Source organism: Lissotriton helveticus, chromosome 12 (assembly GCF_964261635.1).
Source record: "Lissotriton helveticus chromosome 12, aLisHel1.1, whole genome shotgun sequence".
In the NCBI taxonomy this organism is placed as follows: Eukaryota; Metazoa; Chordata; class Amphibia; order Caudata; family Salamandridae; genus Lissotriton; species Lissotriton helveticus.
In genome coordinates this window covers 142,427,566-142,444,826 of record NC_136073.1, presented here as the reverse complement: position 1 = coordinate 142,444,826, position 17,261 = coordinate 142,427,566, and the positions used below count along the sequence as shown (strand labels likewise).

Below are 17,261 nucleotides of genomic sequence, written 5' to 3'. Positions count from 1 at the left end.
GCCATTAAGTAGGGTTCGGGATGGGCTACATAGCTGGGAGGCAGGGAAGGGAACTGGCTCTGGCTAGTCGCACTGGGGGTGGGGAGCCACAGGGGCAGCAGCGGCAGGAAAAACGGGGAAAAGGAAGAGGATTGGAAAAACTGGGAAAAGGAAGATGATAGCAAAAATGAAAAAGTGAAGAAAAGTGATAGAAAGAGTAAAAGGGTGAAAAAGATAAATGGTGAAAAATGAGGAAATGGAGCAGAAAGGAGAGGGTGAAGGGGGCAGAAAATGTAGCAAGAGAAGGAATCAGAGGTCCCCTGGACCACTGGACCACCAGGGATGAGTTGTAGGTATAACCTGCGGGTGGAGGAGGGCCTCAAACACCAACACTACGGGAGTGCAGGGGCTCAGGAGGGCCTCACTTAATGGTGGAGCTGCGAGGGTGGTAGAGCAGTTTCACTGAGAATGAGTCAGTGGTCATGCTCACCTGCCCCCCGAAGCGGCCGCGATTAAGTAAGGGTCGGGGAGGGCTGGACAACTGGGAGGCAGGAGCGGGTAGGGGAACAGGCTCGGGCTAGTCCCGCTGGGGGGAGGGGCGGCGGGCAGCAGCAGCGGCGGAAAAAATGGGGGAAAAGATGATAGGAAAAACGGGGAAAGGAAGATAATAGCAGAAATGAAAAAGTGAAGAAAAGTGATAGAAAGAGTAAAAGGTTGAAAAAGATAAAGGTGATAAATGAGGAAACAGAGCAGAAAGAAGAGGGCAGAAAGCGGAGCAAGAGAAGGAGTCAGAGGTCCACCGGACCACCAGCGATGAGGTGCAGGCCTAACCTGCGGGTGGAGGAGGGCCTCGTAAACCAACACTGCGGGAGTACAGGGGCTCGGGAGAGCCTCACTTAATAGTGGAGCTGCGAGGGTGGGAGAGCAGTTTCACTGACAATGAGTCAGTGGTCTTGCTCGCCTGTCCCAGCAGCGGCCGCCATTAAGTAGGGGTCGGGGAGGGCTGGACAGCTGGGAGGTGGGAGCGGAGAGGGGAACTGAATCGGGCTGGTCGTGCTGGTGGGGAGGGGCCATGGGGGCAGCAGCGGGAAAAACGGGGAAAAGGAAGATGATAGGAACAACAGGGAAAGGAAGATGATAGCAAAAAATGAAAAAGTGAAGAAAAGTGATAGGAAGAGTAAAAGGGTGAAAATGAGGAAACAGAGCAGAAAGGAGAGGATGAAGGGGGCAGAAAGCAGAGCAGGAGCATTAGTCAGAGGTCCACTGGACCACCAGGGATGAGGCTCAGGTATATCCTGTGGGTGGAGGAGGACCTCAAGCACCAACACTACGGGAGTGCAGGGACTCAGGAGGGCCTCACTTAATGGTGGACCTGTGAGGGTAGGAGAGCAGTTTTACTGACAGAGAGTCAGATACTGCCCCCTTCCAAGAAGACTGCTGCCAGATCATCACCTAACATTCATGCTTCACAACATATCTCCTACCAAGTAATTTCTTAGATGCTGCTCTTCAGCTGGAGGACCACACAAGCAACTCAGAAGCACAACAACTTGTTTGAGGCAACATCGTCTGACCTGCCCTCGAAGACATGGCGAGTGAGCACTTTGACCTACAATTCAACACCAAGGTATCACAGGAGGCCTGTAGATCGCAGATCATTAAAGATATACTGTTGGCTATATGTCTCCTACCAAAAGGCTTGGTCACACCCCTGAGCACCTGTGCCCGCTTCCCATACCCTATATCCTACAGCCACACTACACAATGAACCCCTCAGAATCTGGGTTTTCCTAGTGCATGCCTCACTCAGCCCATCCGCCACAGATCCTCCAGATATGTGGCACCGTTGGTACTTGGTGCAGACTGCTCTCCCTCCCCCTTCACTCGGAAGCTCAGAGAGCCACAGGTTGTCCTTGGAGGATAGGTGACCATGTAGTCTGTACTAGCATTATGCATCAAGGACAGCCGGCCCGATACACCCAACACTTTCCCCAGAGGCCTCTGCCCATCCACCATGGGAGTTTATCTATTAGCACTGTTCCCCTGCCACTGGCCAAGCACTGCTTCTTTGATATCTCTCCTGATTCATGCTGCTTCCTCAGGTAGCCAAGTGAATCCCTGCAGTGCCAACTACCCACTCTTTGAACCACCAGAGACATTCTACACTTTATGTCCCTCACATGTATCCATGCTATAAATATGAATTTGTACCTTGAATTCCCCTAAATCAGTTCACACACAAACCTATGTATTTGATACTAATTTGTGTGTGTTTATTAAGTGCTAATCTAATATATATCAGGTAAATATGGATTATCGATATGTTCATAAATCTCTCAGCCATAATAAATGTAAATAAAACGAATAACATGTAAGCACCAAACATTGATTATCACACATCCATAATGAATTAGTTCAGGAAACTCTTAACTTTTCTGTCAGGACTATGGTGTTATAGTGTATATTTGCAGAGCCATGTAATACAAGCCATACATTTGCTGCAGACGAGATGGTCTTCAGGATCATGTCTGGACAGGCAGCATGTCCCTGAGCATATGAGTTCTCCTTTTATCCTATCCTGATTGAACTAATTTATATATCTGTCTGCTCATAACAATTATATGGAGCTGTTAGTAGCACTTCCAAGTGTGAACCCTCTGTTGTGCGAGTATCAACACGTAGCTGAAAACAATGGATTCATTTTCGGAATCCGGATGTGAGAACGCGGTTAGTGCAGAAACCAAAGAACTAACAACACCATTGCACAGAACACTTATTACGTCCTAATTGATCGTGAACGCGGCAAACGCGAACACACAAAATAACTAATTCTGTTGTATGAATTCTAAAACCTAAATCACGTTCATAATAAGGAAATTTATTCAAACACACAGACAATGTTAATAAACTTCCCAAGGCATGTTAGCTATATCATAAATATAGAGGCCTAGAGAGTCACATTTGAGTTAGAATATCACAAAACATCAAGCATGTGTGTTCTTCTGCTCACTCTGAGTTGCTCTGGAGTATGGCTCCTCATTACTCTTTATGGCAAACTGTTTTTTTAATGAACTATCACAATGTATCTTTGTAGATTCCCCAATTAGACTTATAAAATGTTGATAGGTTAGCCAATGGACTTGGATATCTTTCAACAAGTCCTCCTTCTTGTGCTACAACTCTCCCAAATTTTCCAAGACATGCTGAAGAGACTGATCACTTTTTGGGTGCATAAATGTGACATTGAACAACTGTTCCCCCATGTTGTGTCCACACCATGATTTAATGAGCCACACAGAGGTCCAATCCCTGGCTTCTGCACATGGGCAGTAGGAGGGGTGGGTAAAATCCAAGAACTGTTTATACTTGTTAAGCTTTCCCTTTTTTTCTTAAGAACTAAAAGGATAAAAGCAAATGTTGAAATTGCACCTGTCCTCATACCATGATAATGTATTCATGATTTGCCAAGATTCCTGTTCGTGATTGTATACAATTTATGAAATCAATTGTCAGCACACACGTCTGACTCAGAGATTTCAATGTATGTCAATGTAGTTCAAACGTTACACAAAGATAGAGCCAGCTGCATCTGGCAGAGCATACTTGGAAGCTGACCGCTCTGTGTCTCTCAAGCTTGAGTTTAAATTAACATACCTTCATGACTGTTTTTGATCGCTGATCAGCGGACAAGGGTACCTGATATGTGCGTTCACAACATGTCACAGCGTATAATCTAAACAGTTTCCTTAGAGAGTTTCAGAATTGTATGTGCTCTTCCGGACTAAGAGAAGTACCCCTTCAATAGTACTTGAGGCCCACACAATCCTTATCTAAAACTACTCTAAAGGTTGGGTTGAAGCTCTATTAGCAGTGATGATGAATGTTGGTGCCATTAATTAATATTTTGGTGAGGGATTGTCACCCTAAGGAAGGTTTGTACGAATTATCTGTTAGGCAAAATATGCTCAGGGTAGGTTCGTAGAGCAGCAATGGTTGTCAGCTTGGATAAGATACGTGGATGGATAAGCCAATCTAGGTTGCCCAATTCAGTAAACTATTCCTTAAGCCATGCCATCTTGTATTACCCTGCATGGTTAGGATATAAATCAACATTTTGCTCTCACCTTGAATGCAAGTACTACTCACACCATAAAGAGAGCACTAACTATCCCCACAGTAGAATATGTGTGAATGCCAAATGTTATGTGATAAGGATATTTTTGTATGGAGCATGCAGCTACTCCCAGCCAGAACAGTCAAAACTGTACTTTGCAGGATGTGGCTGAGTTGTGGGGTTGGTATTGTTCCAACACAGGACTCTTGAACCTGGGTATATTGGATCACTGGATTTTCTGGCGTTAATAGACAGATGACCATAAACTGATGTGAAGGGCCAGTCTTGGGTGCAAGCTCAAGGTGCCTAGATTCAGAGGGGTGCACAGGCAGCTGCTCAAGTGAACTGCTTTAATCATTTTATTTGTTCCAGGCCGCTGGTAACTGTTGATTCTTTCCAGGCTATAAATACATCTTCTTGCTCCAGTCTCCTTCCATATCCGTTTCTCCCCATCACCTTTTGTTCTCCTCATCAAACCCCATCCCCTCACCTAGACTCTGACCTCCTATTTAGCCTGGAAGAAAACATGCTTGGGTATGGCATGAATGACTGAAGACATTGGGAATTATGTGATCACACAGACAGGTAACTGTTCTGAGGTAATCATCTGACACCTGATCTGTGAAAAAAAGGGTTGCCCACTGAGATCATCATCAGCAGCACCCTGGAGAGGACATTGAGGAGGAGAGAGAGAGATGCCATTTTTGGTATCACTCTAGGCTCTAGCTCAGCAAAGGCCAGTCCTGCTGATGTAACAGAGTTCTATAAAACACACCAAGTCCTATAAGTGCCAAAAGGGAAAGGGAATGGCTGTGGCCCTTTCCCTTTATGAATGTATAATAAAAAGCTTGACGGGAAATAGGCAGTCTTCTAGGGGGCCACTTCCAACTCTTAAACACACTTTTCAAAAAAGAAAACATCTTAAACGTAGCCCGGTTTACTTTATTCACACAAGGCTGGGTTAAAAAATGTTTATTTTATGCAAAGGCAGTCACAGATATGTTGGACTGATGACCCTAGCAGGTCACCAACCCTTCGAGTGCCACAAATCGGAGTGAGTTGTATTTTCCGATCATCCCATTACTGTTTATAAAATAGGTCAAATTATGACCTAATCAAAATTTTATGAAACAACCTATTACAGGCTGCATCCCTGTGGACAGATAGTGAGTGGCCATGTCCTGAAGTGCACACCAAAGGGACAATTCCATTCTTGCTGCTTGCACAGAAATTTCCCTCAGGCAAAACTAAAAGCCATTTTTTCTGAGAAATGGATGGTGCATGATTTGTCTGTCCAATGTAACACATGTTGAACTTGTGTTATGTACAAAACAATGTAGTGTGCAGAGAACATGAGCAGAGGTTGCTCATAACATGAAATGGTGGTTCTCCTGAGATGATCCTGTTTTGGTAGGCTCCACTGGATACAGTGGGAGCCCTTAGGGGAAGAACAGACTGGGTGAATCAGTGTGACCTATCCCAGAAGGAAATGAGACATCTAAACCTGTATAGATCTGTGGCCTCACTATCTGCCTCAGTCCCTTTCCATTAGTGAGGTGGGCACCTCACTATCCGGAGGAGCAAGACAGCAGAACTGATTCCAGAGTAGATTCAGGAGGAAAGGGGAAATTGGCTCCTCAGGCCTTTGAGGTAAATCTTGTTAGTAAGTATAAGGGACCCCCTTGCGTGTAGAATGTCCATTAAAACTAGTGGTAAACACATGCAGAATAATTGTGAGATGAGTGATGCTTGTTGTTCCTGTAGTAAGAGGTACAGCTTCATCTTCCTTGGCCTGGAAGTGTCCCATGTGGTCTTTCACCAATTGACCCTAATCCATTTTCTTTTCTCTTAGTTATGTGTCTGGCATTGTTGACTTCTACTATCAGAGTGAAGAGAGCATCCAGAAGGACCAAGAGCTTCAAGCATGGGTGTGGGAGATCTTCAAAGAAGGCTTCCTGAAGAGGAAATCCTCAGGTATTTTATACAGTTCCTACTGATTAGTATGCTCCGTGTATTTAGAACAGCAAAATGTCATAATACAGAGACTGAGTCTTACTATATAATCAGTACATATTGGTCTGTTTGCCTAGCTTACAGTACTGAATCTGAGCTCCTAAACCCACAGAGTTATAGATGTTGTCAGTAACCTAGAACATAACTCTCAGATTCCCAAAGAAACAGTAGAAACAGATCTAACCCTTTCGTTTGTCACTCATGCATGCCTAAAGTGTCACAAAAAAACATACAGTATTGCATTTTCAAATGTTTATTGATTAGCTCTAATAGTTGTAAACAAAACATGAACTGCGATTATGAAAAAGATGAGAAACATCATTGCAATAAGCATTATTAGAATAGTGAAAAACACAAGCAATTCAACCATGTTAATTGTTCATAATGTTGCTAACATTACATCAAATATGAATATCTCTATGCAAAGGAGAGCATATAGGGAGAATCCATTCACCAGGCCTATTAGAATGATCCAAACCAAACCTACATACTGTCAGGAAGCTACCCTTAATGCATTAAGGAATGCACTCTGTCTAGAGTGTGCAAGCTTGCACACTTCTTCTTGCATGGATGAAGGATGAAGGCCAGGGACAGCTGGACTGCATATCAGTCATAGGTCACTGCAACGTTCCCTGATGAGTGTGACAGGAAGTTAACCTCTCGCCAACTTCAGTACAGACACTTTTTTAACTAGAATAAAGCAGAGGAGTCAGCGCCTAAGAGCCCAGAAAAAAAATAAAAACAATACATCCTATTTTGAATTGTACAACCCAGACTACCAAGCAACAATGCCTATAAAAAAATATAACATGGGTATGTGTAAAGCACACGTTCCCCCAGTAGGTTATCTTGGTGCTGAATAACAGATGTCTATCTGAAATAAATGAGTGCATAGGGCATTTTCGCCATAGGGAAACGCGTGTACAAACCACCATTGGAAAACAATGTTAAGTTAAAATTAATAACCAAAGTGGAGACTAAATGTAAGCTACATCACGGTACAATTGGCTGATCTTGTTATCTTGTTGGCAATAGTTTGTTGCTCGTCCTCCCCATGCACGTTCCTGTCACTAATTGCAGCTTGACACTGGATTCACAAGACATTAAGCCTGATTGTGAAATCTAGAAGATTTAGGAACTGTCGTGCTTGAAGTGTCAGCTTAAGTTCAGCAACAAAAGGTTTCTACCTCTGTTTAGAACATTAGAATGTTGAGAGCTTCTGCTTCAACATTCCAATAATTGTATTTCTATTTCTCCCTTTTTAATTCAGAACATTTTACTGGTAGTGCATGGGAAGTTCTAACAGCTCTATAGCCCTTCTGACTCAGGCTATACCAGTTTTTAAAGGTTCTCTCCTGCGTGTTCTGGGCCTTTAACAACTGGTATAGCACTCAGCAGTGGGTTAGAAGCCTATATTGAAATATATAGGATGAATTTGGACCATTTCAGTGTATACTGCATTTTTTCAACATATTAAAATTATAATTTTTGCTTTGGAACTCAAATGTATCTATAATTCTGTACTGTTTTGCAGTGCACTAGAACGTGGAAGACACTCCCTTCCAACAGTGCCAGGAATGCCACAGGATTCTAGCACCCTATTGTGAATCTGTTGAAATGTTGAGAAAATTAAATACCCCACAGGCATACCCTTTCATGCACACAACTACAAATTACCATTATCCCTCTGAGCAGTCACTGAAGATACACACCTTTGGCACAAAAAGCACAGGATCTGACACTGCTAAAAATGTTTTATAGTGATCGTACATTTTTCTTGTATTCTTTCAGGAGTTCCATCCTCGCTACACACCCGTGCTGAACTGATCAAGTATCTGACTATGGTGATTTTTACAAGTTCTGCTCAGCATGCTGCTGTCAACAGTGGGCAGGTAATTGTAAAAATGCTTATAGGACTGTAGGTGGTGGGGAAAAATAATCAAGGGATTGTAAGAGTCTAGAAAACTCATCTGTGCTTTCGACATATAAAAAAAAACTAAATGATCATGAGAACAAGCAAAGCCAGGGTATCAGTACTCTGATGTCTTAAGGTTACGTTTGTGCTATTTAAATAATACGTACATACATCATTATAAGAGGATCAGTAGATCAGATTGTAAGTTTGTGAACTTAAGCGTTGACCTGAGGAGGTCCAGAGATTCACTAGAGGGCATTGCTCTTGGTAAAGAGGTTAAATGTATCCTATTACTACAAGTCTTCACTAATCTAAATGGAGACAAGAGGAGCAGCTTTTAACTTGATGGGCCATCAATTTTCCCCAGTGAATGCCAGTAAGCAAGCCATTCTTTGAAAGATAGCATAGATCCTGCTGAGAAAAAAAAGTCTCAAGTGAGCAATTTATCTCTTGTATCATTTTGGAAATACCCTTTGGTCTGTGGTTATAGACAATATTCCTTGATTTGTCATAATTCCTTGTATATCAGCTCCATATGACATTAAGCCTCCTGACTTAAACACACACTGTTCCAACCTTCTCGCTAATGGTGATTTAATATCTAACATACAAGGTTTTCTTGCCCGATTCTTCTTTCTATGTAACAATGACATTTTGTGATGTAGCATATCTTGGCTTTCCAAGTTTTTTTTCTATAAAGCACTCTGACAACCTTGGAACTTTCAGCTCAAAACAAGGCTGCTTAATAAAAGATGATTCCAACTTTCAGCTGTTGCTTTTTCTTCCATTTGGTCTTTGGCCACTATAGTTTGATTTCCTCGCCTGGATGCCAAACAGTCCCAACACAATGCGCCAACCTCCACCCAAAACCAAAGGCACAGCAACACTGGAAAGTGTCCTGGACATCCTACCGGATGTGGGCACTACCGCCACTACAATGGTAATTGTAAAGCTCCTGAGTAACGAGCCTGGGGACACGGTAAGCATACTATTATCTCAATATATAGAAGAGTGCCATGTTGTGCGTAAACAGCACCTCCATGTGACTTCTCTACTTGAGAAAAGTGGCATGGCATTCTGTCCAGACTGTCTTACATAAAGTGACTTGTGGTACATAGATAATTCGGTATGATAGAATGAATATGGCAGAGATGGGATTGAATTTTTGATCAAAAAGCTGTTTTTGTGAAACAACAACTCTATTATATCCAGGGATGTAACTTTGTGAGATTCGGTGGGTGGGAATGTCAAATTTGCCAACTGAAAATGTTGGGTGGTGGGGGTGAAATGACCAAGGTTCAGGGTAGAATGTTTCCACGAGGAACAGGGTGATCTCTGTTTACAGAGAAAGAGTGGGCAAAAACAATGGGTTCCAAGTCTACAGTGCCAATGTTTATGAATTCCTAAAAATGGTAAATGTGTCCCATTTCAAGGAGTACATCTACTTTTTCGTAAACCAGCCACTATATATTTAAGTTTCCACTTAAACAAAATAACAATTTAAAAGCTTTGTGGAATAGGAAAAACCAACACAGGCATAGCAGACCTGACTCTGTGCCCCAGACCCAGCTAGAAAGGGAAGAATGCTTTTGGGGAGTTCCACACCCAAATCTCTCCTCCCTGAACCTCACACCCAAACACCACCCTAACCCATGAAGTGTCTCCCCTGCCTGTCCCATCTGGGCCTGTTAGTTCTCCCTGGGAACTAATGAATATGGCCATGTAAAACACAACAGCCCGAAGTTACTGCTGTGTTATCAATTATTTTAAATATATTTTAACTGCACACACTCTTCTTTGTCTCTGCTACGAGAAGCCTTGTTCGTAGAATTGCCAAATTGGTGCATGTAGATAGGCCTCCATGTTTCCAGTCCTCACCTTTTACAAATGTTGACCTCATATACTAAACCTGAGTGGCATATAGAGTTGGGCGTACTGGCAAATTATTGCACCTAGCAGGTATCTGGCTTGGCTCTAAGAGTCCATGCATGAGCCAAACCATGAAAATGTCTGCCATATATATTGTGCAACAAACGTAATGTAAAAATATAATAGTCTCACCAAAATAAAAAATAAAAAATCTTTACCATGCAGAAGCGTTTCACCTTAGTACATCAGATTATATCTCTACATAGACAGACATTTTTCAAAAGTGATAGTTTTTAAACATGAACTAAAAAACGAATTATGCCCCCCAATCCCCCCAAAGACAATGTCATCAGTGAAAGCAGAGGCAAGTCAGTAATCATGTAAACTTTAAACTTGGCCTTGACATCTAATTATTGATGGTGGCAACAATGTGGATACGCAGAGAGGCTGGTGATGAATCCAGGTTATCTGGTTTTACATTTTGAAATTCAGCCACCAGATGTGTATCTTTGACTCTCACTCTTTCTGCTGTTTTACATCAAATGTCACCCTTTTGTCTTTTATTCTTGGCACACAATGAAAAAAATGACACAGACATAGCAGATCCGCCTCAGGGCCTCCAGATGCAACTACCAAGTCAAGAATATGTTTAGTTTTGGGGTGTTACACACCAAACAACCCCCAGAAGCTATGCCTCTGATTATATCTAGTTTAGAAACTAGGTGGACCCATTTACACATTTGGCACAGTGTTCTTCATTAATTGCTCTTTTTTAACAGACTTCTGAGGTATCCTTCTAGAAACCATGAATGTGGGGCACTCTATGGGAGCAGTGAGTTCCAGTGATGGGGACTAGAAGGGAACAATCAGAAAATAGATGCTGTACACTGTGTGTTGGGGGTAAACCGGTAGTGCAATGTAAAGTGATGGGGCCCCCCCTTAAGAATGTGTTGAGAGGCCCCGGAGTGTCCCATATCTCACAGTTATTCATTGGTCTTGGGCTGAATGGGGCACCCTGTGGATCTGGGGACCTCTTGAATGGTTGAGGCGCTCCTGCACAGCAGGGGCCTCAGAGGCCTATGTTACGCGCCTGGTGTAACCAGCAAGCTCTGATTACAAATTCCTGGAAGGAGCGCAGCCGGGCAATATAATAGAAAAGCAGCCTGTAGAGGTACTGTGGCTGTTTATATATGATTGTCAATAATTCACAGAGGGTCTTATTTCCAGCAGGGAGCCACCCAGCTTTGTGCAGAAGAGAGTGGCAGGTGTGTGCCCTGGCAGAGTAAAGTTTTGCAGGCAAACTTCAAAATCTTGTGTAGTCAGAGGAAGGATTTTTTAGATTAACCTTTTAACACACTATGTTGATAATCTAATATACTAACTACTAGTAAAAAGCTACTGTCTCGGTGGTATGAAAGAGGAGACATGGTTGCATTTTTCTAGGTAGTCGCATGCTGAGATGTCGGTAATAACGGAATGGTTAGGGTGAACCCCAAGGTTTCTAGATAAAGAGAAGAAAGTCAAGGAGCCCCATTACGATGGCAGGTGGACTTTGTTCACCCACCACCGTGGTGGAAAATGGGACAGACCCCCAGAGGTGCTGCGGTCCCGCGGGGACAATTGGGATGCGACCCCCATCCTGGCGGTCGCATTCCGCATCTTTCCCATTGCGGCTGGCGGTGCTGTAAGTAATACCCGCCGCAATGTAAAAGATGCATGTTGTTCATTGCCATGCACAATGTGACAGGCACCACGTGGTGCCTGCCACCTTGTGCATGGCAATGAAGCGGGGTACTATAGATACCCCCCAAGTGCAGCCACCCACCCACGGGGGCCCACAACAGGCTCCCATAGTCATTTACCATATGCCTTTTCTGGCCGGCAATCCAACCGGCGGAAAGGCGGCAGACGGATTTTCCATCTGCTGCGGTACTCCCTGCCATAGTAATTTGGCGGGGGTAAATTGTGATGTGATGGTGTGTGGATTGCCACCGCCCGCCACCGCTCGCCGGGCCGTGGCGATCCACACGACATCCTTATGACCCCAAAAATGTCTGAAGGGAAGTGGAGAGAACTAGACAGAGGTGTTGATCCAGATGAAGAGGGAAAGTAAAGAACCTCAGTTTTGGAGGAGTTAAACATGACATATGAGTGCCACCCAGCACCTGGTCATTGAGAATCAAACCGAGATGCATGGATAGAGGGTGTGAAAGGATAAGATTTGTGTAATCAGTGGGAAGGGGATATTAGATGCTAAAGGAGATGTCGCTGAGAGAGTTGGTGTATAGGGAGAATAGCAGTGGGCTTAGGATTGACCCGTGAAAGACCCTGAGTTGTAGAGGGATCAGCTGTGATCTCTTGTAGTTCATGTCACTGAGGAGGAGTTGTCGAATAGTTGGAAAAAGGCCAACATCAGGGCAGAAAGAGGTGAGGAATGAGAATAAAGCTGGGTGATATATAGTGCCAAATGTCACTGACAAATCAGGAAGAATGATGATATACAATAGGTGATTGTGGTGAGCAAAGGAAAATAAGTTGTTGGCAATGGGAGAGAGGGCAGTATGAGTTGAGGGAAGGACCTGAAAGTCTGAATGAACCAGGACCGGTGCATTAGCAGCTTAGAAGGATGAAGCGTTCACTGTACTCTTAAGGTCTTTAGGCCAGATTCACAAAAATATGTTCACAACTAAGTTTCATTTAGTTGTGCAAATATTAAGAGTTTGAAATCCCAATTCCGATTCTCAGAATCAGGAATATGTGAAATCTGCATTGGTAAAGAAACAAATGTCTACCAGTAGTGCAAAATGTCCACATGGTTCACTATACATTCGGTTTATCTGCAAAGTTTGGCAGATGCACACAACTCAGCTCACAAGTTTGAGAGTTTTCATCAAACCTGGGCCGCCAGATTCTGCTTTTGAAAAAGGCAAGGTTTTAAGTCAGATGTAGTATGGCCTGATAGTACCTTGTAATCTCTTCAAATAATGCCTTGAAAACCCTGCTGCTGCTTGTCATGATGCTTTGCTTGACAATTTAGTTGTAAAAGAATTCGGGATGAACAGGAGCTAGATGCAAATATTTAGAAAACTATAGAGCAATTCATGCGTTTAGTTTATGGGCTCCCTTGCAATACGTCATTTCAGTGGCAGCTGGCATGTATCGAGGGTGGTGACGCGGGAGTCACAGAAAAAAAATATAACAAATTAAATAAAATAAAATACAATTACCTTCCTGCACGAGCGCAACATCCTCCTTGATTGGTCTTCATTCCTTGTGGCAAGCTTCCACTTCCCAAGCCAATCCTGGCTCTACCCTCATGCTGTTAACCAACATGAGAGAAGAGCCAGGATTGGAGGGCAGGGCCTCTCTCAGTGCTCTTAAGAGCACCGGAAGCCTGTGCTTTCTCTAACCCAGCTGTGTTCAACGGGAAACAACCTTTACAATGCAGTCATTACATTGCACTACCTTTACAACGCAGTCTTTACCACGCAACATCCTTTACATCGCATGCCATTACAAACCAGGCATTACATCGCATGTCACTACAACACATACCATTACAACGCATACCTTTACAAAGCATAGTTTTTACCCTTACACTATCCAACACTTACCCTACTGTTGCACTCACTGGAGCAATGTAATGGTATGCGTTGTAATGTTATGCATTGTAATGGATGTTGCGATGTAAAAACTGTGGTGTAAAGGCATGGATTGTAAATGTTTGCATTGTAACGTAATACGTTCGTGTTAGACAGCTGGGTTAGAGAGGTTTAAAATGCGCATGTCTGACTGGCCGTCACAAGACGGCTGGTCAAAGAGACATGCGCATTTTAAACATAAGCGCACAGCTCCCTGGTGCCACTCAGTAGCAATGGCCCCACTCCACCCTCGCTCTCAGGTCGGGACGAATTGGCTGCTGAAAAAAAAAATTTTATGATTACAAATTTTTTTCAGCTCTGGCTGGAGCTTTTCATTGTGAGGTGACGCTCCTCCGCTCAAACAGAGTAGCCGCCCCTGCATCCTCTACTTAGCCAAAGCCTTTTATGGCTTATCCAGCTTGCTTTCCATATTCAGTGCTCTGGGATGAGGTCTGCAGGAGATATAAAGTATGTGGTCAAAGATAAACTGGGAGGATGCAGATTGTCCTATTCCGAAGCCCCTTCCTTGTCTCAATTTACAAAACTTCAATGGCTTAATGCCATACTTATTACAAGGAGAAAGACATTTAAACAATTTGCATCAATCATTTGTGAACAAAAAGTACAGACGATACTGTAAGCAAACATGTCATTTTCGTTGTTGCAATCAACCCTCTGGTTATGAGGAGGGTTCATCTCCCTAAACAAGTGAGGCCGTGGGAGAGTTCATGTTCTATGTAGGCCTGGGCGGTGAACTCATTCCGCTCGCATGAGTTTGTAGAGTTTTGCCCACTCCATGCTCCGCGGAGCATGTGGAGTACCGAAAAACTCAGCTCTACTTTTTCTGTGCTCACGCTCGGTAACATCAAGTTTGCGAGCGTGAGTGAGGAAAATCCTCCTCCCAATGAGATTTGTCAACATGGGCGGTCAGATTTCTCAGTGAGGGCGGTCGCAAATGGTCAAGAGGCACGAGAAGAAGCAGCACCCTCTTGTACTGTGCATGGTGCAGTTCATGCAGGATTTAAAGTGCAGGACAAACACCAGGCACTGAAAATCAACATGAAAAGCATGACCAAATGCACACTGCTGCTTGGGGAACTCCCCATAGCATGGAAGAGTTTTGGGGTCACTTCACTGAGTTCCACGTAGTGGAACCCGCCAATTTGTCCTTCACGCTGTGCATTCAGGGACGTCACCATGGTGTAATGGTAGGGTTATGGACACTTAGCTAAGGTTTTTGGCCACCTCTATATCACAATGTTGCCATTTGAACCCTGAGAAGTGGGGTAGGGGGATCCTGGATAGTCTTTTGTTAATAATTCCTTGCTATGCACTGACACTTTTTGAACCAAATGTGTTTTATTGCATTGCTTTTATTATTGATCTTTACATTTTTAGCTCAAATAAAATGATGATGATGATGATGATGATGATGATGATGATGATGATGATGATAGGGTTATGCCCTCCATGCCAATCTGGTCTTCATAACAAGAACAGTAGCGTGGACTTTTAGTGTGAAAAACAAATTCTCTGTAAGTTACGTTCTGGGGCAGTAGTACCAATTCCACATTTAGGCCACTCCAAACAACTGCAAAACATAGAAATCATTCACCAGCATTCCTTACTTTTGTTTGTTGCCACCCTGATCTATTGTCTGGATTGATGAGGCATTAACCTTTTCATTTATCTATGTTTCTTTAAAGAGGCCTTTAGGCACATATCCCGATGAGCATTTTACAGAGGAGGAACCCAAACGGTGCATCAAGGCCTTCCAGGAACGCTTGTCCCAGATATCTGCAGAGATTGAAAGCAGAAATGAATACCTGCCTCTCAAGTACAACTACCTGAACCCCAAAGTGATTGAGAACAGTTTGTCCATATAATTAACTAAACAACCAACAAGAACCTCCTGCGCTTCCATCCAAAGCTAAATAACCATTCAGTAAATTGCATCTTTCTTGGCCCACATTCCACTCTGTTCCAGAATCTGGCCAGTCAAGTTCAAGCATCACAGGACCTTGTCCAGGGTCACTTCAATAGACATTACAGGTGCTAAAAATGGAAAACCAATCATTTTTATACTAGGACAAGAATGCAAGAAACATTTAATTTACAAACTGTATCTAATTGACATCTGAGATCATCCAAACATCTGTCTTACAATAACCTAAAAAATGAAGAAACCAGAGCTGTCCCTGTTGTCTCTCAATACGTTTTAGACAATGCTGATTCTGTGAGAGAAAGAGTTGTACGTACTTAATGCAGATCACTATTGCAACAATTAACCTGGCAAACAATATTGTGTATTCACATGTATGGACACTGATATCCATATGATTTTATTAATAAGAGTATGTAATAAACAAGCTTTGAAAATTAGAGACATTTTCATAAATGTGCCTATTTTTCTTAGAACTATGTAAAAGTATGTACTTGTATAATCTTGGCTCTACTGGTGTAGAACACTGATGGAGTTACTGGTGTAGAACACTGAGGGAGTAAATGTTATTGGGGCCTGTAACAAGTAAGAACACGCGCAGTTATGAGTTGATGCTGCTGCTGAAATCACTGTGCTTCACTACTAAGCTCAAATAACTGATTTTAGCACTTTGTTTTATAACTAACTTGAATTTTTAAAAGTAAAATTTACTTTACTATATTTCTCCGCACTTTGTCCTGCTGCTGGGTCTGACGCCTGCATCCCAGTCCACCATGGAGTTTCCCCGCTTGTTGTGGAGGGTGCCGGCATCGTAGCTTCCCGGTTTCCGGCTGCTGGAGCTGCTAGGGGCCGAGTGGAACCGTTAGCGCTCCAGCTTAATTAATTGGCATGCACTGGAGTTTAATAATGCATATACCTGTAAATGGGAGGACCTACCCTTCGAGGGTTGTGAGACCAGCTCCTTCAAACTTTCCCTTACACCCCAATTCACTCTCTTGGGGATCTTGATTTACCACCCACTGGGGCCAGCAGGGCAATGGGTTGCGGCCTTTCCTGAACTTATCGCCCCCCTTCTGTTGGATGCTGCCAACTTCACTTTTCTGGGAGACTTAAATATTCACTTCAACGACCCTACATGCACTACAAGCACTTCCCTCATGGCCGATTTGGCAGCTATGAACATCCTACTCTGCAATTCAGGTCCCACCCATAGGGCTGGTCACTTGTTAGACCCCATTTTTTCCAATCTACCTAATATCTCATGCCAGGCAGCTCTCCCAATAATTTGGTCCGATCATTTCTTGGTCTGGTTCAGGGTGAGGCTGGATCTGCAGCGTGAGAACACATCCATCTTAAGCACCAATTTGGGGTCCAGAAACTGGAAAAAATTAGATATAGATTCTTTTAACCAACACTTTTCGAACAACATTCCTGCTATCGCTTCAATCAATCTAGTAGACTCGGACACCATTCATACCTGGATTCTTTCATCTATTGTTGCGTGCCTTCCAACTTCTATTAAAAAAGTGAATAATCATCGACCTCCTGCCCCATGGTTCTCGGAAAGGCTAAAAAATAGAGAAAATCAAATGTAAAGGTCTAGAAAGACGCTGGAGGAAGGACCATGCACCTGAATCCAGACGTATATACAAATTCGCTAAAAGGGACTACTGTTCCCTCTGCAACGCTGCCCGAGCTGAATATGTAAGTAACACCATTACATCGGCACATAACAGCCCTAAGGTCCTGTTTAAATTAGTTAAAGATCTTTCGGGCGCAGTCTGCTAA

The 17,261-nt window shown here is 43.3% G+C and overlaps 1 protein-coding gene across 1 annotated transcript in view; it reads left to right on the top strand.

The window, feature by feature from the left end:
• The window catches only part of LOC144799578 (hydroperoxide isomerase ALOXE3-like), a 201,765-nt gene extending 185,852 nt beyond the window's left edge, over window positions 1-15,913 (top strand). Inside the window, exons 11-14 of the mRNA XM_078670951.1 lie at window positions 5,946-6,067; window positions 7,898-7,998; window positions 8,830-9,000; window positions 15,238-15,913. Of these exons, the coding sequence (XP_078527077.1) occupies window positions 5,946-6,067; window positions 7,898-7,998; window positions 8,830-9,000; window positions 15,238-15,417 (574 nt within the window). The 3' untranslated portion in view covers window positions 15,418-15,913. The remainder of the gene's footprint in view (window positions 1-5,945; window positions 6,068-7,897; window positions 7,999-8,829; window positions 9,001-15,237) is intronic.
• The last annotated feature ends 1,348 nt before the right edge of the window (window positions 15,914-17,261 follow it).